Source organism: Mauremys mutica, chromosome 3, assembly GCF_020497125.1.
Source record: "Mauremys mutica isolate MM-2020 ecotype Southern chromosome 3, ASM2049712v1, whole genome shotgun sequence".
In the NCBI taxonomy this organism is placed as follows: domain Eukaryota; kingdom Metazoa; phylum Chordata; order Testudines; family Geoemydidae; genus Mauremys; species Mauremys mutica.
This window is the reverse complement of record NC_059074.1, coordinates 122,773,945-122,796,783: the sequence shown is the minus strand read 5'-3', so window position 1 is coordinate 122,796,783 and position 22,839 is coordinate 122,773,945. Positions and strand designations below refer to the sequence as shown.

The 22,839-nt window shown below is 40.1% G+C and overlaps 1 protein-coding gene across 3 annotated transcripts in view; it reads right to left on the bottom strand.

Moving 5' to 3' along the window:
• Positions 1 to 22,839, bottom strand: part of PACRG (parkin coregulated) — a 447,225-nt gene that overhangs the window by 106,197 nt on the left and 318,189 nt on the right. The window contains exon 6 of one of the 3 annotated variants that reach the window (XM_045009092.1): positions 7,750 to 7,841. The exons of the other annotated variants lie outside the window; for them this stretch is intronic. Within the exon in view, the coding sequence (XP_044865027.1) occupies positions 7,816 to 7,841 (26 nt within the window). The 3' untranslated portion in view covers positions 7,750 to 7,815. Of the gene's footprint in view, positions 1 to 7,749; positions 7,842 to 22,839 lie in introns of those variants that run through there. 3 annotated transcript variants of the gene reach the window in all.

The window sequence follows — 22,839 nt, the reverse complement described above, 5'->3', positions numbered from 1 at the left end:
TCTCACCAACAGAAGTCAGTCCCACAGGTGCCAACTTTTCAAACTGCCGGGGGTGCCTGACCCCTGGCTCTGCCCCAGGCCCTGCCCCCAATCCATCCTTCCCCCAAGGCCCCACCCCTGCCCCCCCTCTTCCCACCCAGTTCTGTGCCCTTCCCCAAGCACGCCACATCCCTGCTCCTCCCCTTCCTCCCAGCCTCCCTGAATGTCACAAAACAGCTGTTCACAGTGGGCAGCAGGCGCGGGGTGGGAAGGGGGAGGCTCTGATCTCTGGGGCCCACCGGTGGGCAGGAGGCACTGGGGGTGGGTGAAGAGGGAGCAGATAGGGGGCCTGCCAGTGGGTGCTCTGTACCCACCATTTTTTCCCCGTAGGTGCTCCAGTCTCGGAGCACCCACGGAGTCAGTGCCTATGGTTGGTCCAATCAAAGCTATTACCTCACCCACCTTGTCTCTCTAATATCCTGGGACCAATATGGCTACAACAACACTGCAAACAACTTATGATAAAGATATTCTTATATAGTATTTATGTTATCATATGTAATCATGTGTCAGATTGTCTCCTGCACTGAGATCTGCTTAGAACAGGAGAGGGGTGAGAGCTATCAGGGAGCTAGGCATAGCTCTCTGATTCTCTACCATATGCAACTTTAGCACCAGCCCCAACATAGGTTAGAACATCATAGGCGGGAAGGCCAGAATGCACAAAAGGAGTTAGACACCTAAATCCCCGTTTTAGTTGCCTAAGTCTCAGTTTTAGGCTCCATTGTGATGCACAAAATTTCCACTGAACTCTGTAGGTGCCTAAACTCACTCAGTGCCTAAGTTTTTGCAGTAAAATCTCCTTAGGCACCTATGTTTCTGCCTCTAGGCATACACTCTGGATTAAATAATTATAGAGTCATTAGGTTGTGAGCCTCCCACCTTCCAGCTGAGTGTTCTAACCACCACACTATCGAGTCATTCTCATGCCTGTATTCTCTCCTTTGCTCTCTCTTTCTGGACCAAATGACTCCGGGGAGGGGGAAGAGTGAGAGAGAGCACAAACATGAGAATAACTTTATAGAGTGACTCTTATATTGTTTATTCAGAGGGCAATAGTGTCAACAAAAGAGACTAAGGGAGCCCCACGTCACAATGCCCCATAGTTCAATAGTAAGAGCACTCACTTGGGAGGTGACAGATCCTTTGCCCCCTTTAGCACCTTGGTGGGGACTTGAATTAGGGGTCTCCCACATTGCAGGTGAGTACCCTAGCCACTGGGCTAAAAGTTATGAAGGAGGTTCACTGCTTCTTGCTAGCAGCATAGATACCTACTGCCAAGAGAGGGTTTGCAGCTAAGAATACCAAGCAGAGATAGGTGCCTCTCTATAGCCCATGGTTAGGTTCCTATGTCTAAGACCGAGGTGGTGCTTATCATATTCCCCTCTGATCAGCAGCTCCCTGCCTAATGTGCTGGCTTTTGTGAACTGCAATCTAAGGTGCCTATCTCTCCCCACTCATTTTATAGGAGCCCAGGCGCATAACTCAGGGTTTGTGACTTGCAGAGACTTTTGAGGTACCTAAAGGTTAGGAGGTGTGGTGATGCGTGTCACCGAGTCTAACTCCTTTTTGTGCACTTAGGCCTATTTCTTTAACCTATTTCAGCTGGCCACCATCCATAAACAGCACTTTAGCCATGCCACTTCCTTCTCCAAGCTGCTCCCAACATGCCACTTATGATGGGTCTGGGGTGGCACAGAAGCTGGCTAAGTCAGATTTAAAAGAGCTAAAGCTGAGAATTCCCTTCCACCATGGCAGGACATACACTACACATACAAATATTGTGCAAGAACAGCCATTTTAAAGATTTTTTTTATTTACTTCTGTCAGCCAAGCATAGTAGTTCTGAGTGTGCTTAACAGCTGCACTTAGAAGGAACAGATAATAGGGTAAGGCATGAAGTTCAACCACTGACAAAAATGCCTCAAAAAATTCTAAGAAAACAGTATTACTCATACAGTTATCAGTAATACCTCATGGCTTATGATGAGCACAGTGTTCTTGCCAGCCGACCAATCTTCAGTGACGACTCCCTTCAGTTCACTTAATTTTATTGGATCACAAATAGCAAAACACTATGCTTACCAGCCCTACTGGTAGTTCAGCAATGCTGTCCCAAAACCTCAACTGCAGTGTACCTTGCAGAGTCAGCTGATTACAGTGACAATTTCAGTCCCAGCTGCTTAGCATCTGCAGAATGTAATGTCAGAAGCAAACAGGGCCTGGGCTGGAACCACACTGCCATTAGCATATGCCACACATATAAAATTAATTTACTGTAAAACCTTGTCTTATGTTGAAAGATGCCACTATAATTCAGCTTTCAATGTAGTACTTCATTTTTAAATTTCACACACCACAATTAATGGAAAAGAAGAATTTTGAAATCTGGAAAATAAAAATAGCAGAAAAATGTAAATAAGAATTCTCCTGTACTCATTCTATATAGCATTGGTGTACAACAAATCAGCAAATTACTAATCAATATTTAACTTTTTATGTACAGATTTTCATTTGCTCTTTACTACTCATTCATTTTATTCATTTCTGGTTTTAATAAGTAAACATTTGCAAAAAATAAAATAAAAGAGGGGTTTGCAAAGCAAATTTAAAAAACCCTTAGTGAGAATGAGAGTGAAATATAAAAATTACGTGGCTTACTACTCTATAGAATTGTGTGTCACATTCTCTCCCTGGTGACCCAGCCAGCAGCACCAGATTTTAAACAATGGCCTGAAAAGCAGTGAATTAAAGGGGAAAAAAAATCCCTGAAACTAATGCATTATTCTTCTCCAAAACAATGCTGGCATTTAAGCCCAACTAGAATAGGCTTCAAATAAAATTCTTTATTAAGTGAAATTCCAAAATGTTTACAAAACCCAAGTGCTTTTAAAGCCATTGTGGAAACTGATGATTTTTTCCATTTTAACGAGGCTTTATAAAACTCCAAAAAGTACCTTTTTCTTAAGTTATGTTCTTTGAAATATAATGCAAGAGAATTTAGTGGTTTTATCTTTTAGAAGAATTGACAAAAGTTAACATTCGCCAAATTACCTGTTCAGTATAACTACAAGTTTCCAGGATTGAAAGAGCATAAAAACTGAATTATCCTCAGATATCAACAAAGGAAGTAGTATTTATAATTCAATGTTCCAATACAAAACATCTAAGTAAAACCTAACTCATACATTTCAATGTAAACTCATGATCTTTGGGGGTAAGAGGTGCCTTTCTTGAAGCAGTGCTGAGAATCTCTGTCATACTTGCCTGCATTATCTCTAAACCAATGGAAAAATATGAAACTTCATTCTTTAGTGCTATCAATCTCCCTTCCTTTCTCAGGAGCAATGTAATATATCATGTTAAATGATCTATTACAAATGAAGTTTAAAAAAAATCTGAAAAGAGGAGAAGGGATTGAAATGAGGTTACTACTTTTGAAAAGGAAGACTATATCATTGAAGATAGAGTACAGGAAATGAAAAACTATCTTGAATGTCATAATTTATCTAATATAGCAGTTCCTATAAGATATATTTCTCCTTACATAATGTCTATATTTGTACCACTCTGCAGCTTTCTAAACTAAAATGAATTCTGTGACAAATAAGACCAGAGGATCAAGTTACCACCTCACTAAAATTTAAATTATGATAACAGTAACTATGGGACTATGAATCAGTAAAACTGACTTACCTCTAACTAGAGATCTTCAGATAGGTGGCAGTCTTTGAACAGCCACATATTTGGAACCTGCTCCTGTTGTGCCACATTGACCCAGAAGCAACAGACTCAAAATTTCTGGTAAGCTTTCTATATATATAGAGGCAAGTACCAAACACTGCCTTCCCTTTCCTAAATATTGCATACACATTTTCTGACTTCTCTTCATAATGGCTCCTAACCCCAGTTATACTTGAGGCTAGGCCAATACACAGAGGAGTTATATGGATCTGCGAAGAGATAGTCCATTAAAACAACTCTTTTTTTCTCAATCATGGTTTTCCTCCAAAGTTCCTCTCTCCTGGAGTGAAGGCTAAAGCAGTAACCTACTGCAACTTCAGGGATAATTTATATAAAAATACAGGCATCTCTTCTAACTTCTGTGTCTAGGCAGTAATTAGAGATAGGAGATAGGACTCACAGGGCTTGTCTACAAGTCTGTAAGAATTCACAGGATTCTACTTTAGAAAATGTGCAACTAAATATCACTGGTTCCGACCTGTATGTTACACAGAGCTATAGGACTGAAGATCAGTAAACCATTGTTTAGTCATACCATACAGTTAAGAGATTGCAATAGTTAAACTGGCCTTCTGCCCAGCAAAGTACCACAGAAGTTTCAGAGACAAAAACAAGTTTTGGTGACAGACCATACAAGTAATAGGAGCTAAAAGGAAAAACAGACCTATTCCCATTCACCCATGTGGAGATATTTTTTATATACAAAACCCAGTCAAATTGAACTGTTGTTCAGGTACACGTAATTTATGAAAGAGTGGTAGATGGTATGGTAACTGGCCCAGGAGCTGGTAAAGTGTGCTTTGCACTTAAATATTTCTCTCTCTCTTTGGGCCACATTCTGCAATCCTTACTGACTTTGAATAGGACCTTACTCCAGGAATAGCTCCATTTACTTCATTGGGACCACTAGCAGACTAAAACTACCATTTCTATGTGCCAAACACTGCCACAGATGACTCCCTGCAGCAGCCACTGTCCACAAACAGAGTGGACAATTAGGGACAATGAGTTCACACAGCATTGTAGCATTAATACATGTAAAACTGTGAACCAACTTCATTAGCTGCCTAGGTAACTTTTAAATTTTGAAGTTTCCTGAAAAACTAAAAAGCTGCTTTGTTCCTGGTGGAACAGGCTGTTAAAGTCTTACAGCACAACTTTTCATGTTAACAATGAGTCTGTTTTGTTAAGCTCTGTCAGTTTTGAGGGGGAACTTTGCATCATGGAGGACCACTCTGTCTCTGTAAAGGACAGTTTCTGCAGTGTTTACTAAGCATGACGCTAAAGGCTGATGTTATGGTAATGTAGGCCATCTCAAGAGGTAATAACCAAAGGCCGCAAGTGTGTAAAGGCTACAACAGATCTTGAACAGCCATTTTAAGATTAGTTTAATTACCAGAGCAGAGAATCAGAACAGATGGGAGTGAAGAGATGTATTAGCTCCTTAACAGAACTAGACATGACCTGCTGTGCAGACAAAGATTGTTCTCAATTAACCAGTAGAAAACTAAGAAGATGGCCAGGTGTACTTTTATGGAGGCCATCATTTAGTCTAACTGGGCAAGGCAGAGAAGATAATCTAGCAATGGTAAATATGGATAAGATACATGGCCTAGGGACATTTCCAGACAATTCAAAGAACCTTGCTTCCTTCATGTAGCAAGTCAAGTCCTCACACCAGTTGAACATCTATATACAAACAATTGAGACTGACAGAAATCTTAGAAGTTTAGTGTATTAGGTTCCATGCTGTTAGGCTGAACAAGTCAGAATTCTATTGAAAAATATAACTTTCTTGGAAGAGCAGACTAGGAGGGCTAATGGGGGGCAAATATTTCAAAGCTGCCAGGTGTAAAAGAGCAGTAAACGGTGCCAAGTTTGGGGCTTTTGAAATAGGGGAAGGGAGGTGAAGGTTGGGCACTAGAAGTTCTAAAATGTCAGAGCATTCACCAGGTGGGCTGGGACCTTTCTGGGGATATTATAAGTATCTCCTTAAAAGAAGAATTGACCTATGTTGTCTCATTGAATATGGCTTGGGAAAGCCTTAGCAGTGAAATCAAATAAAGGAAACATATTAGTTTCAGAAGGAAAAAGGATTTCTTAAATGACAGGATTCCACCATATTGAAGTTCTTTATAAATATTCTACTATCTAAGGGCCAGATATTTATTTATGCAAGACACACAGGGGTGTAAGATTCTCCCCACTCCTCCAGTCCCTTCTGCAGCCATGTTAGGGCTCTGTGCACTGTGGCTCATGTACTGGGTAGGGAAAGAAAAGGGACTGTGTGTTGGTAATCCCTCATGAACTGGTGGGCAGGGAATTGGTGGGCAGTGAGTGGAAGAACTTTGGCTCTGCCTAGTCCCCCACAATGAACTAACCATTACAGCTGAACCAGTGCAAGGGGGGAAGTAAACTGAACCCTTTCAGGGCTGCAAAAAGTTAGTTTCCCATGGGAATAATGAGGAAGAAAAGAAGAAATTATGATTTTGCATTGCAGTTCCTTCTCTGGACTCCTCCTAGGGTAGTGCATACCTATATGTCACTTCTTACTCAGAGCTAAGTTTTACTGCTCGACCTAACTCTAGGTTTACAGAACAAGCTCATCCTCATGATATCTTAATGTCACTATGGTATGAGAATTTATATGTCATTCCTTCCCATATATAGAATGAGAAAATTACATGAGGGTCTGTTTTGTTTGAAGCAAAAAATTGTTTCACACAAGATTCAGGATATAAGATTTAATATATTTGTCCAGCCCTGAGGAGACTAAGTTGCTCACAGCTGATGTTTAATAATCTTTATAGTGGAGAACTTGACATGAGCCTAAACACTAAAGAGGAGTCGGAAAAGCCTTCCTTGTCACCAATTTATCTTCAATGTGAAAGTCAGGAGACCATTTCAAGTCTGACAAGCAGTTTAAAAAAAAACAGTACTGAGATTGAAATGTATGTTCAAAATAATTTAAAGGTATTGTAAGTACTGCTCAATGTACACACCAGAGAGTGTGCTGATAAAGAATATATTTCATTTTCTCCAAGGCAGGTGTGACACAGTAAAGAGGGCCTGCTCCTGTTTTCATGGAGGTCAAAAGCAAATCTCCCATTTGACTTCCATCATCAGGCTCAGAAGAGATATGCTTTAAGAATGTTAAGGCATCTCCTCCTTAGATACACAGAGTAAACTTTAAAGCAATGTAATAGAATGACAGAAATGTAGTGTGGATGATCACAATTTCCAAATTACTACAGCTTCAATTCAGAATCAGTATCCCAAGATATCAGCTCCAACTTATCAGAATGATTATTTTAGTTCATTTTTATTCCTCAAAGCAATTCATTCATGAAAACTCTGCCTTCTTTTGCCTCCCCAAGCAATGCTGGCCTCATGACTGGTGTTTAACATTCATTTCTGGAAACAACAATGCTCCTAACAGAGAAATACACAATTGTTTTCATAAGCACATGAGATGCTGGTAGTGATAGCACCCTACATTTTTCTTGGTTGAACTACAGTTAGTTTTCTTTGAAAATGAAGACAGAACAAAAGCATTGCTGTTTGAATCCACTAATCTGAATTCTTCTTGTTGTGTATTTATTCATTTCCTGACCATTGTAACATGATCCCAACAGCAAGGATTTAGAATGACGTATATTTTTATTTTTTTAAATATTGTTTTCAGAGATTAGGAATCAGAGCATGTTAACCTCACATTGGAGACTGTATTATGATTAACAGTTTTATGAAAATTATTTACCAGAAAAAGTGTGTACATTTAAAAAACACAAGATCATCTCAGAAATGAAGGGAAACAGTTGGTGCTCAATATAGATTTTAGATCAATAATATTCCAGTCAAACCTCCATTTTAGGTATACAGTAGTCTACTTTTTACAGATGTCTCGCCCTTCCTCAGAATATACTTCTTTCAGTTTTTCAGAATGGGAGGCATGAATGTGGGAGGGACCATGTTGGAGCATCAGTTACTAGTTGATTGTGGAGTGGGAATGTGCATGGAGCAGGAAGCTGGTCAGGCAGAAAGTGAATAGTGACAGCCTGGTGGATAGAAGATGAAGAGAGAGTCAAAGGGAAGCACGTTTGAAAGTCAGCATGAAAGGTCAGAGGCTTGGTTTCTATGAGATCTCATCCTGAAAACTTAACTCCAACTGATATTTTACCATTTGTAGTTAAACATGATTATAGATTATAAAACATGGATAGAGTGCCAGCGATTGGTGTTGATAGTCTTTGTTTCTTCTTCCGCACCTTGGTATTATTGTAAGCAGAAAAGAGATTAGAAAATGCCCCTCAAAAGAGATGCTATTTTAAACGATTTAAGATAAAGTCAGAGGTAATTCCTATACTATTTGATATTCAATGTGTATAAGGCCTATCAATCCCAGAAGTCCTAACAGCAATTTATAATAATATTAATAGTCATTTGAGATATTAACTACTCAAACATTTACCCAAATTGGGCCAAAGGAGGAACCAAAATAGAGATTCTAAATTTTAATTGGTAATGAAATCGATTATTCAGATAAATATAGATACAAAATTGTTAGAGCTACCATGGAGCTATGTCAAATACTTTATTCTTTTAGAAACTTACGTTCAGTGACAAAAAAATAAATCTAAAGATAATGACAAGAATATTTGAGGCAGAATTCTAGAACAGGCATAGAGAAGAGCTATCACTGAGAGCAACATAAAATGAACTTTAAAGAAAAAGAGCGTTTAAAAATATTATTTACTATGATTTGTGTATTCATGGGAAGAGCCCTTCCTTGTTCCTGAAAAGAAATTTGAGGAACTAACAAAGAGACAGACCTCAAAAATTCATCCTATATTTTACTGTGAAGGACCATAACTGTGAAAGTGAAATCCTGGCCCCATTGAAATCAGTGGCAAAACTCCCATTGACTTCAGTGGGGCTAGGATTTCAGCCTGAGAGTTTAGGCCATATCCTGCAATTTCTTAGTCTTTAGTAGTAGTCTTTATTCACCTGCGTAGTTCCCACAGAGCTACTAATTTGAACAATGATTGATGGAAGAATTTGGCCCTTAATCAATACTGTATGGATACTCCTGTGTGACACTCATGAACTCGGGGGCAGCCAGCTGCTTCTATGGCTACACTTAATCAGAGCTAGTGCAGGTATCTCTCTTTGAGCTGGAAATTACCACTCCAGCTTGAAGTGTACCCATAGTTTATGTATGTCAATATTACATCTCAGGGCTATGATTTAAGGAGCTCTCAGTGACCAGGGATATAATTTATCTAGTGCTGATTAGTTAACAGTGCAACACAAATACTACATGTCACAACCTTATCTCAGACCCCAAAAATATCAAAGCAAAGTGAGTTAAGGACAGATGTCAAATTTGGCCTTCAAACTATGAAGTCAAGATGCTGCTGCATGTGTGAATTAAAGGGCAGACTCTGATCCACAGTCAGAGCCTTTACTTTTGTTGTTTTTCATAATGATCTCAAATATTATCTAAATATAAGAGGGTTGCATCAATTTCCTATTTAAAAAAAAAACAAAAATGGAGATTTTAAAGAAAGAGAGTCCTGGAAAGCTGCCAAGGTTTCTTACATAAACCTCTGTAGTGTAATTAGTATTCAAGTTAGATAACATTTTGAAATCTAAATCTTGGCCTTTTACTTTGGGACTTATGATTGACAAACTACACTTTGTAAATCAAAAGTTATTGTTTTTTAAATTATATATTATACCCGATCCTGCAATCAGCCTCCAGAGACAGACAAGATGGCTAACTTATAGGTCTCAAAATGTAATTGTAAATAGGTAATCATCATCAAGGAAGTGTGTTTCTAAGGGAATCCCACAAGGTTTGGTTCTTGGTCCTATGCTAGTTAACATTTTTATTAATGATCTGGAAGAGAACATGAAATCATCACTAATAAAGTTTGCAAATGACGCAAAGATTGGGGGAGTGGTAAATAATGAAGAGGACAAAATACTGATACAAAGTGATCTGGATCACTTGGTAAAATGGATACAACCAACAATATGTGTTTTAATAGGCTAAATGTAAATGTATACATGTAGAAACAAAGGGTGTAGGCCCTACTTTTAGGATGGGGGACGATATCCTGGGAAACAGTGACTTTCAAAAAGATTTGGGAGTCATGGTGAATAATCAGCTGAACATGAGCTCCCAGTGTGGCACTGTGGCCAAAAGGGCTAATGCAATCCTTGGATGCACAAACAGAGAAATCTTGAATAGGTATAGAGAGTAAATAACAACTGGAACAATTTACCAAGGGCCATGGTGGATTTTCCTTCACTGGCAATTTTAAAATAAAAAATGGATGTTGTTTTAAAAGATATGCTCTAATTCAAAATGATTTTGGGGAAGTGCTATGGTTTGTATTATACAGGAGGTCAGACTAGATTATTACAATGGTCCCCCCTGGCCATATAATCTATGTTAAATTTGACCCCAGAATAAATGTTGATATTCAAATTACAGAACCTCCTTAAAATGCAGTAGAAACATTAACACAAGAGGTGGTACTGAATGCTGTTATAATAATTACCTCTGCAAACCTGGTGAAATAGATCCACTAATAGCTTTCCATAACTGTGACAAATTTAACTGAAACTTTCATTTATCAGGAGATATTTTATTCATTAGTCATCTGTTTTGTGTAAATTGTTCTACACATAACAGACACAGGGATTTAGTTCAATTGAAAATAATAGACAGGGATCTTGTACCCAATTATTTTAATGGCTTATATCAGTTCAGTTCTTTTCACAATTCATGTAAAGAACTAAATAACTTCTGAAAGCTTAAAACACCTACAATGTAAGCAGGGCTTTACTGCACTAGCAACCTTGTGTTCCTTTTCAGCAATAAATTAAACAATGTAGCTCCATGAATTTAGCAGGATTGTAGCCAGCATATATATTCAACCAATAGACATATTTTCAGGGTGGCAAACATGCATGACAAATACACATCTGTCTGTGTCAGAGGATAAGGCCTTAAATAGTGAGGACATGGTTGCTTTCTCTTTTTTACATCACTCAGAGATCTGTATATAATAAATCTAGGTGGGAAACGATTCAACAGCCAATTGATCTATAAGTATTTATATACATATTTATGATAGGGACTCCAGACATCCAAGAACTGAGTCTTTGTTGTCCATAACTTTCAGATGGAGACCAGCTGGCAAGGATACCTTTCAGAGGCAGCCCATTTAATTTTTTTTTACCAGCTCCTTCATTCACACCCCTATCCCCAGTTAAGCTGTACTTGAATCATTCTCTAGAGCCCATAAAAAAGTATTATTAGTACATTAAGTGCTAGAGCATTAGTCTTCAAAGAGACAGCATAATCTTTGCAGTAAACACACTTCCATGATACCAAGGATTAAATCTAGGAATTGCTCAAAACCCCATGAATTTGTTACAGGGCGTAGGTGTGAAGTCTTTCTTTTGTCTCAGATTGGTTTCTCCCAGTCAGCCATTCTGGCCATCTAAGGGCATGGGAACAGTCAGGGAAGTTAAGATGAATGAACTAAAGGTGCAAAGTTAAAGTACAGGACAGAACATTCTTAGTCAGAAGTAAAGCATGTGGCCTCAGTTTGGTGTAGCTTAACACTCCTTTAAAGATGGCTGACTGGGAAAAAACAATCTGAGGCCAAAAGACTTTGGGCTTGTCTACATTACCAAATTAGGTCAACCACAGCCACTGCAAGAATTCAATCAGCTGTTGGTGTCCGTGCTACCCTCCTTCTGCTGGTGAAGCACATCCTCACCAGGAGTGCTTGCACCAACTGAAGTGGAGCGTTGTGGGGCACTGACAGTCACATGGGGCTCACAACTGGAGCCTCCCATCCAACCCAGGGTGACAGCCCCAGCTATGAGCCCCAGGCTCAATTTCACTGCACAGAGCCTACCATCAGTGAAATTGACAATAATTGTCAATTTCACACTGCTATTGTCTCTGCTCAGAACAGAGGCACTCTGACAGCCCTGGGAACTCCGTGCAGAGCTGGGAGTCCGGGATCTCAGTACCCGGGCTCAAAGTGGGGAGCCCGGGCAGCAACCCACTGGGAGCATGAAGCCAAAAGCCCAGGGTCAGCAGAGCTCTCAGCAGGGAGAAGGGAACCCAGGAAGCAGCCTGCTGGGAGCGGGTAGTGAGGAGCCCGGGGGGCAGCCAGGCTCTAGCTGAAGCCCCCTCCCACCCTGGAGTAACAGCCTGAGCTGCGAGTCAGGTGCAGGGTTCACAGCAGGGAACCTACCAGTCCTTCTTGTCAATTCCAGGGCTCCTGCACAGAGCCATGAAATTGACAAGAATTTTAGCCAACAGCTGATGTAAGAAATAAAGTGTCTACAAGGACACTGGGCTTCCCTAACTACACCGACATAAGTCCTACGCCTCTCGCTGAGGTGGAGTTACTACATTGGTGTTGTATGGCACTTACATCGGCGGTAGCAAGACAGTAGTGTAGACACTGCCATGGTTAGGTTGACCTAAGCTGCCTTAGGTCAACCTAACTTTATAGTGTAGACCAAGCCTTTATACATCTGTGAAAGGCCTTCAAAGTGGAAACAAGTGGCTTATGTTTGATGCACTAGAGAAGGAAGAGCTAGTGTAGGGATGCAAAGAAAGGAATGACATGGTCAAAGTGACAGGCTAGGAAAATGATCTGTGTAGCTGCATTCTAAGTGGATAACATTAGGGAAAGATTGTCAAGGCCAGAGAAAAGGCTGTTGCAGTAATTGATACATGAGATGATGAAAGCCCCAACAGGAGTTTTAGCTGTGTAGAGGATAGGAAAGGCCATATCTTAGAGATGTTATGCAGAAAGAATCAGCAAGATTTAGACATAACCTGGATAAGAGGCCCAGGTTACCAGCTTGAGCAACAGGCAGAATGGTGGTGTTGTCTACAGTGATCAAGAAAGGAAGAGGTATTTGAGAGGGCTTTTTGTGACTATATTGCTGGACATGTGCAATTACTTCCTCCAGCTTTTCTATTTTAAAATAATTTGATTTCTAACTAAAGTTATATAGGAATTGGAATTTCCAGAGATCTCTAAATACAGTACTGCTATTTTTACAATTTAGAAACAAGATTTAGTCCACAAGGTATTACTTACATCTGAGTAATTGCTTTAACATTGCAAAATGGAATGGCAAAATCCATGTGAAATTTAGACAACCAATGCTCTCATGTTATATTATCACTTTTCTAGAGCATAGCAAAATAAGTAGTTATAGATGTTCTCTTGTCACTGCTTGTGACATGTTTTTTAGACTCTCACTAATGTTTGGTAGGGAAATAGTTAAAACCAGCGGGAAAAACTTCAACAGATGCCTACAGTTTCTAAAGGAATTGCCCAGGAACCCAGTCATGGGAAAATGCAGCTGATCTCAGTTGGATGTAATAGCTTCTAGAAAGCCTAATACTACAAGATGTTGACTGAGCACTCTGGCCCCAATCTAGGAAAGCAATTAAAAACACTTAAGTATGTGCTTAATTTTAAAGATGTGAAAGTGCTTGATCAGGGCCAAAGCCCAGCACTTTTAAAGAAGGGAGGCCACAAACTATAAATCACCAGTGTCTCTTTCAATAAAATCTAGTACTGGACTCACTTTAGGATAAAGGCAAAGAGAGGCTCCAAAAAGCCCTTGTATCTTATCTTGTAACATTTTGGCTCAAAGAAGCCTTATTTGGTTGAATACTAGTTGCAGAACCCCTTTGCTGTATAGATCAGCCTTTCAAATGCAAAATTGCATGTAATTTCTTCTGCCCCCAACCTGGCTCATATGACCTGACACTCTGCCCAGTAACTTTTAAAATATATACTAGAGCAAGTTCACTGTAAAGAAACAATGATTGGTCAACAAATAGTGCAACAGTCTAATCTGAGGGGGGCAACAGAACCTTACTCAAAGAATAAAGAAATTCTAAACGGTGTAATATGCATATGTTTAAAAATAATCAGACTAGTCATGGAAAATGCAAAAGACAACATATTTATGATTAAGTCACATCTAAAGTAAATAATTGTTGGGGGAAGAAAAAAATATGTTTTACAGTATTTTGCCTTGCTCTTTTCATTTTAAGCATATCCTCCAACCTAGCTAATTTAGCAGTTACAGCAAAGTAGCTGTCATAAAATGAGCTTGTATAGTTATGAATCAAACATTGTCATCTGAAAGATTCTTCAGAAAGAACAGACTTAATGGCAATTATGACTATTTGCCTGAGCTGAAAGACTGATCCATTCCAGGCAGCAAATCAAAAATGGGTATTTTCAAAAGAAAAAACAAAACAAAATGAGCATAAAAACAGTCAGTTAGTAATACTGTATATTGTTGTAGTGTCTTGTCTTTACACAAGTATTTTTATACACCAGTATTCTTAAGATATTACTGTGAAACAATATCTTCAGAATTTGCCTTTTTTTCCCCATTGCAGACAAACTTTGGGAAAGCTTGTTGGGTTACTGGAAGCTTAAAAAAACAGTTAATTATCTTAATTGTTTCTCTAATGCAGGGGTCAGCAACCTTTCAGAAGTGGTGTGCCAAGTCTTCATTTATTCATTCTAATTTAAGGTTTTGCATGCCAGTAATACATTTTAACATTTTTAGAAGGTCTCTTTCTATAAGTCTATAAGATATAACTAAACTATTGTTTTATGTAAAGTAAATAAGGTTTAAGAAGCTTCATTTAAAATTAAATTAAAATGCAGAGCCCCCAGGACCAGTGGCCAGGACCCGGGCAGTGTGAGTGCCGCTGAAAATCAGCTCGCATGCCGCCTTCGGCACATGTGCCATAGGTTGCCTACTCCTGCTCTAATGGCTTTCCTTCTTGTATTCGAAACAAAAGATTTTGGGTAATATTATGATTCTTAACACAGAATTTCACAGCATCCTATTAATATTGTGTAGCTGCTAATATTTAATATGCTCCAGAATTTTGAGTGTTTGGTTTAGAAACCAACACTGCAAGAATACTAAATCTTTCAAAACAAATGTGTGTGTTTCAATGTGCTGTCACAATGCTAGTTGACACTGTCCTGAGTTAGAAGCAGTAAAGAAGATTGTAGGTGTAGTCAAAGTCTGCCTTGTCTGGTATTAATATCGTCTTGCTGTATAGGACTATGGCAACCACTAAACAGTGTCAGTACTGGGTGTTTTGCTGTCTACTCTCCACCCCTAGTTTTCTTTTTCCTTTCTTCCTACTGCTCCCTAGACCCATTTTGGTTCTTATAAAATTAACCAAGATTTCTATTTAAAAGAAGAGGCTTAATAATTAGGCTTAATTTAATTTAAACCCCATTCTATTTTCCTGTACTAGGTGTCCCTTAAGCCACCTCTGCCATCAAATTATGTCACATATTTTATTCAGAATATGTCAAGTAGAAGAGTCAAGCATGATACATCGTGTCTACTAGAAATTGCAAGAAATATTGTGACTAGTCTAACTGCATTTTCTTTGTTCTTTTTGTATCTACCCTCATAAATATTACTGTCATTCTCAAGTTCAACTCTGTGTAAAAATAAAATGTGGCACAAACCTGGCACAGTGAAATGAAATCAGTTGCCTTGCGTGATTAAGGGTATTCATCATTTTGTACATTTGTTGTTCTATCAAGCTACCCTCAACATTAGTTGGGATAAATTGTCCTAGTGAACTATTTCAGTGATGGGGTCAATGAGAAGCAACATTTAAAGAGAATTATTGAATACCTGCTGCTAAAATTAGCACTCACTGCTCATTTTGGCACCTTACTGTAAATGAAAACACTGCTTGCCATATTGTGGTAGAAACTATATATAGTCACTGTATTTCAATGTTTATTTGCCAGTGATCTTCAGTGTACAGTATAATCATCATCCAACTTGGTAACCGTCAATAAAGTAAGAAAAATTGAGAGCTCAGTAAGAATTTCTGCACTGAAAGCTACAGGCAGTTTACAATCATTGTATACTTAGTGTCCTCAAAAGACTTTGCCAGAAGCACCTGTATGCAAAGCCAGAGAAATGATAATTCGACTGGGACATAATGGAATTTTTCTGTTATATCATCTCCCCTAAGGGACTGGCCATGGATCCATGTAAAGTGGCAGCCATCATGGATTGGGTGGAACCAAAAGAAGTCCACAGGGTACAATGCTTCTTGGGCTTCGCCAATTTCTACAGGTGGTTTATTATGGGGGTTCTCTGGTTTGGTTGCCCCTCTCAGTGCCCTTTTGAAAAGTGGGAGCCCATTGTGTCTGGTCCCTAGAAATGTAGGCTGCCTTCAAATCATGGCCCCCATCTTGATGCATCAGGAACTGCCCAAACCATTTACAGTGGAGGCAGATTCCTTGAATTTCATGCTGGGAGCACTCCCTCTCCCAGCTGTCTGACTCAGATAGTCATCTTCACCTTTGTGCTTTCTATTCATGCAAATTGACTTGAGCAGAGCCGAATCATATCTTGGATAAAGACCTGCTGGCCATTAAGTGGCCTTTAAGGAATGACAGCACCTCTTGGAGGAGGCTAGGTCCCCAATCCAAGTTCTCACTGGCCATAAAAACCTGGAGCATCTAAAGACAGCTGGGCAGCTGAACCAGCAACAAGCACGCTAGTCCCTCTTTAGGTGATTTTATTTTGTGATCATCTACTGCCTAGGGACAAGGAAGGGGAAGGCTGAAACCTTGTCTAAAAAGATTAAATACTGTGAACCTGGCAACAAGGCCACATCTACAATCCTCAAAGCCTCAAATTTTATTTTTGGTATGGCAGTCTGTATCCTGATCCCTGTCATACATTCCCTGCCACCCAATGATCTCTTTGACGTTCAAACCACTTGGACCTTAGACAATGCCAACAACCCAGCTACCGTAATGTTCATGATCTAAGATGGGATACTGTATCACAAGGAGCACATCTAGGTGCCTGAAGTCCATCAAGGCTTCAGAAATGTTCCTCTGGTAAGACAATTTGGTTGCTCCAAAACCCAAGACCTGCTATCTAGAAGCTTGTGTCAGTGGCTTTATGCTCTTCCATAGTGGCTTGCATGAAGTCCTGCAATCTCTGTGCCTGGACAAAGACAACCCCCCATATGAGACCACTTGATCACCTCCAGTCCTTGTGCACTCCACCTTGGCTTTGATCCACCATTTCTGCAGACCTTATCATGGAACTGCCACCCTTCCAGGGGCACACTATACTTCTTACTGTGATATACCTATCTCATAGAACTAGAAGGGACCCTGAAAGGTCCAGCCCCCTGCCTTCACTAGCAGGACCAAGTACTGAATTTGCCCCAGATCCCTAAGTGGCCCCCTCAAGGATTGAACCTACAACCCTGGGTTTAGCAAGCCAATGCTCAAACCACTGAGCTATCCCTCCCTCATAGAATCATAGACTTTAAGGTCAGAAGGGACCATTATGATCATCTTGTCTGACCTCTTGCACAATGCAGGCCACAGAATCTCACCTACCCACTCCTGTATCAAACCTGTGCCTGAGCCATTGGAGTCCTCAAATCATGGTTTAAAGACTTCAAGGTGCAGAGAATCTTCCAGCAAGAGACCTGTGCCCCACGCTGCAGAGGAAGGCGAAAAACCCCCAGGGCTTCTGCCAATCTGCCCTAGAGGAAAATTCCTTCCCGACCCCAAATATGGCGATCAACTAAACCCTAAGCATGTGGGAAAGACTCACCAGCCAGACACCCAGGAAAGAATTCTCTGTAGTAACTCAGATCCCACCGCATCTAACATCCCATCACAAGCCATTGGGCATATTTACCGCTAGTAGTCAAAGATGAATTAATTACCAAAATTAGGCTACCCCATCATACCATCCCCTCCATAAACTTATCAAGCTTAGTCTTGAAGCCAGATATGTTTTTTGCCTCCACTGCTCCCCTTGGAAGGCTGTTCCAGAACTTCACTCCTCTGATGGTTAGAAACCTTTGTCTAATTTCAAGTCTAAAATTCCTGATAGCCAGTTTATATCCATTTGTTCTTGTGTCCACATTGGTACTGAGCTTAAATAATTCCTCTCCCTCCCTGGTATTTATTCCTCTGATATATTTATAGAGAGCAATCATATCTCCCCTCAGCCTTCTTTTGGTTAAGCTAAACAAGCCAAGCTCTTTGAGTCTCCTTTCATACGACAGGTTTTCTATTCCTCAGATCATCCTAGTAGCCCTTCTCTAAACCTGTTCCAGTTTGAATTCATCCTTCTTAAACATGGGAGACCAGAACTGTACACAGTATTCCAGATGAGGTCTCACCAGTGCCTTGTCTAATGGTACTAACACCTCCTTATCTCTACTGGAAATACCTTGCCTGATGCATTCCAAGACCACATTAGTTTTTTTCATGGCCATATCACATTGGCGGCTCATAGTCATGCTGTGAACAACCAATACTCTGAGGTCCTTCTCCTCTTCTGTTACTTCCAACTGATGCCTCCCCATTTTAAAAAATAGTTCTTGTTATTAATCTCTAAGTGCATGACCTTGCACTTATCACTATTAAATTTCATCCTATTACTATTACTCCAGTTTACAAGGTCATCCAGATCTTCCTGTAGGATATCCCTGTCCTTTTTTGTATTGGCAATACTTCCCAGCTTTGTGTCATCCACAAACTTTATTAGCACATTCCCACTTTTTGTGCCAAGGTCAGTAATAAAAAGATTAAATAAGATTGGTCCCAAAACCGATCCTTGAGGAACTCCACTAGTAACCTCCCTCCAGCCTGACAATTCACCTTTCAGTATGACACGTTGTAGTCTCCCCTTTAACCAGTTCTTTATCCACCTTTCAATTTTCATATTGATCCCCATCTTTTCCAATTTAGCTAATAATTCCCCGTGTGGAACCGTATCAAATACCTTACTGAAATCAAGGTAAATTAGATCCACTGCATTTCCTTTGTCTAAAAAATCTGTTACCTTCTCAAAGAAGGAGATCAGGTTGGTTTGGCATGATCTACCTTTTGTAAAACTATGTTATATTTTGTCCCAATTACCATTGACCTCAATGTCCTTGACTACTTTTTCCTTCAAAAATTTTTCCAAGACCTTGTATACTACAGATGTCAAACTGACAGGCCTGTAGTTGCCCGGATCACTTTATTCTCCTTTCTTACAGATAGAAACTATGTTAGCAATTCTCCAGTCATACGGTACAACCCCCGAGTTTACAGATTCATTAAAAATTCTTGCTAGTGGGCTTGCAATTTCCTGTGCCAGTTCCTTTAATATTCTTGGATGAAGATTATCTGGGTCCCCTGATTTTGTCCCATTAAGCTGTTCGAGTTTGGCTTCTATCTCGGATGTGGTAATATCTACCTTCATATCCTCATTCCTATTTGTCATCCTACCATTATCCCTAAGCTCCTCCTAACAACAATGGAACATTCTGTCCCATGTCATGCCCTCCCCACTGCCCAATAGACAGCCTGCCTTTTTTATGGATAACATCTTCCACCTCCATTGGTTATCAATGAGAGTAATGTCTGACTATGGATTCCAGTTTGTATCTGGCTTCTGGTGGGAATTTCTAGGTCTCCTGAGTATCAATCCCTTGGCTTCCACTGCTTATCACCTGAACGCAACCAGTCAAGCACAACAGGTCAGTCAAGTCCTTGAACAGTATCTGCATTCCTTGCTAAACTATCACCATGACAACTGGCTGTTCCTGATAAACCATGCTGAATTTGCTTACAACAATGTCCCACTTGCCTTCACCTAACATTTTTTTTGTGTGCTAACTATAGATTCCATCCTTGTTTTCACCATGAGATCCCCACCAACTCGTCAGTACCTGCCACTGTTGACCTTACTGTTCATATCCACTAGGTGCACCAAGAGCACAGAAGACAATTAGAAGAACCTAAGGCAACATACAAATGACACGCTGACTGATTCCCAGTTTCACAGTAGTGCATAAGGTGTTCTTGTCTGCCTGAAATCATAAATTAACACATCCCTCAGTGAAGCTGGACCACCAGTACTTGGGGCCCTTACAGATCACAGAGAAGATTAACCCTGTAACATTCAGATTGTAGCTACTAGAATCTCTTAAAGTTCACCCTGTGTTTCATGTTTCCCTTTTAAAATGGTATGTCGAGAATACCTTCCTGCTTTGCACCACTCCTCCTCTCCCCTGCCAATAACCATTCAGGGCCAAGAAGAATACATGGTCCAGAAAGTTCTGGACTCCCACCAAAATGGGGGCAAACTCCAATATTTAATAGAGTGGGAAGGATACAGCCCAGACAAATTATCATGGGAACCTATGGCATATGTCCATGCTCTGGACCTCCTGCACTCCTTTCACCACATATACCCAGAGAAAACTGGCCCTAGGGCTCCTGGAAGGCAACCCCAAAGGGTGGGGGAGTGGGGGGAAGGAAGGGGGAGTACTGTCAGGAGTTAAACCAGCTAAGACCAGCTACAGGCCTGTTCCCATGATAACTTCATTTCTAGACAACGAATAGCTCAGCTGCACTGCCCTGGAACTGCCTGATCAGCAGCTTGATTTATAAACCCAGCAGCAACAGCAGAGCACTAGCTGCTCAGTGCAGCTAGTCTATAGATTCTCTGCCTTCCTGTGCTCACCTCACTCCTAGCCCTGCTCCTTTCCTGTTCCAGGTCTTGTGCCAGTTCTATCCCAGCCAAGCTCCTGCACTGGAATCAGCCCTGCTCCTGAGTCCAGATAACCTCAGCCCTGGTTCCAAATTTGTCATGACCCTTAGTTCTGGCTTTTGGGCTCAGACTCCGGTTCTGACCTTCTGCTCAGACCCATCTACACCCTATCTCTTGACAGGTTGAAACCTTATTTTTGGCATTTCCTAGCTTTTGAGTACTTAATTTAGATTTTTAAAGAGGAGGATAAGAAGCAAATTAATTATGGTCTATAAGTATCTACTAAGCAGAAAGAGATTTGATGTTTTGAGGCTTCTTAATCTAGCAGATAAAGGTATAACAAAATGCAACAGCTGAAAAGGAAGTCAGTAAAAGTTCAAACTGCAAATAAGATGCATATTTTTAACAGGGAGGGGTAGTTGCCAGAAAAACAAACAATTTTTTTCTCCAGCTGAGGTGAAAATAATATGACAGGCCCACCTGGACCCTGTGACCATTTTTGATTTTTTAATTAATATGGGATATACACCCAGAAGCATCATGCTACTGCTATTTAGTCTAGTGTTTTCCTGGTGGATGAGAAAGAAACCTAAAAGAAAAGGACAACATTGTGCATGGAATGGTAGTGTGGTCCAGACAGGGAATTCCCTTTCCTTCTAAAGCTTCTCTGTCCCTTTTCCCTGTTTTCTATTTGTATATAAAAACTGACAGCCAGGTGCAGAGCCAATTTCTGTGATTTTGCCAACTTTGCACTGACTTTCACAGAAATATTCTCCCCAGAATAGAATCCTAATTAAAAATGTGTGATAAATAAATATAACCCACTTAGAATCATTAAATGAACATAACTTTCAGATGCATGTTTAAAATAAAAATGTCACCTTAATAAGTGTAGCAAGTTTGAAAACATATGTCCCCTCAAATTGTAACATATTTGTTTGCAAACATATATGAGATGTGAAGAATTAAGTAGAAAATAAATATCACTCTTTGAATTTTTTAACCTGTCTTGTGCATATAGCTCTAAGAGAAATGAGTAGTCTCAGTCCAAGTGAAGATGAGAATATAAGCAATTCTGTTCTTGTGAGAAACACAGAACTGAGATAACAATAAGAAAGGAATAATTTCTTATCATAAAGATAATGGTCATCTAAAAAAAAAAAGAAAAAGAAAGGGAGCCTAAGTTTAGGCTCCTAAATCCATATTTAGGAATCTACCGGTGGGCTTTTCAAAAGCATGTAAGCGACTTAGGTGCACAAGTCCTATTGAAAAAAGTTAGAGAAAATATGACACGAGCCCAAACCAGAACCCTGCACTGGAAACAGCCCACTCTATCCATCCTGTTCCCCCCCCCAACACACACACACACACACACACACACACACACACACACACACACACACACACACACACACACACACACCTTCCTGGAACTTTGTGAAAGTTCTGATTTATAACCAGATCAAATATTAATTAAGGCTCACAATATACCTGTGAGGTACCACAGGTATTCTATCCATTTTACAGAATGATAAAGTGAAGCACAAAGAGGGTGTGATTTGCCCAATGTCACATAGTGAGTCAGGTGCCATTCTGAGAATAGAATTCAGGAGTGCTAGCTCTAAACCCTGTGCTCTAAGCACTTAACAACATTCCTTTGCTTTGGATAACACAGTGTAAAAAGAAATAGCTGCTAGATTGATAAAAGGACTACCATTTTAGGCACCTAAATCCCAGAATCTGGCCCCAGTGGGATTTACAAATCCTTCATTCAGCTGACACCAAACACTGTTGGTGCCTAAATTTTGCATTAAAATTCCCTAAAAGCCTTTGTTTCTGTCTCTAACATGTGCAGTGCAGCCACACCAGGTATCTCAACATCTAAGCCCCAGAGTGATTCACAAATAAGGAGAAGATGGCTGTTTCTCCATTTAATTCACCTGTGAGGTCCAATCAGATAAGTGTGCTAAGAGCTTGCCTATTGGATTGGGCTCCAATAGACAAGCTTACCCAAAATGGCTGGGCTCCTTCATCATTTTTAGCCCACCAGGTCAGACACTCACCTGGGATGTAGGAGATCTCTACTTCAAGCTCCTGCTAGTGAGGAGAAGGGATTTGAACTAGGACCTGCCACCTTCCATGAAAGTGCCCTAACCACTGAGTAATGGGAGTGTATGTGTGTGTCCCTAAATCTCTTCTGTTGAAGCTGTTCTGCTATGGATTGGCCCAATTATTAATTATTTAGAGAGAAAGAACAAGGAAGCATGAAAATAACTCTGTTTCCTGGTACTTAGAGCATTCACTTGAGAGGTGAGAGACCCAGAAACCAGTCTCCCTACTCCAGTGAATTTTTAAGTTATAGATCCACAGTGGAACAATTTCAACAGGAGAGACTGAAGGCACCCCATA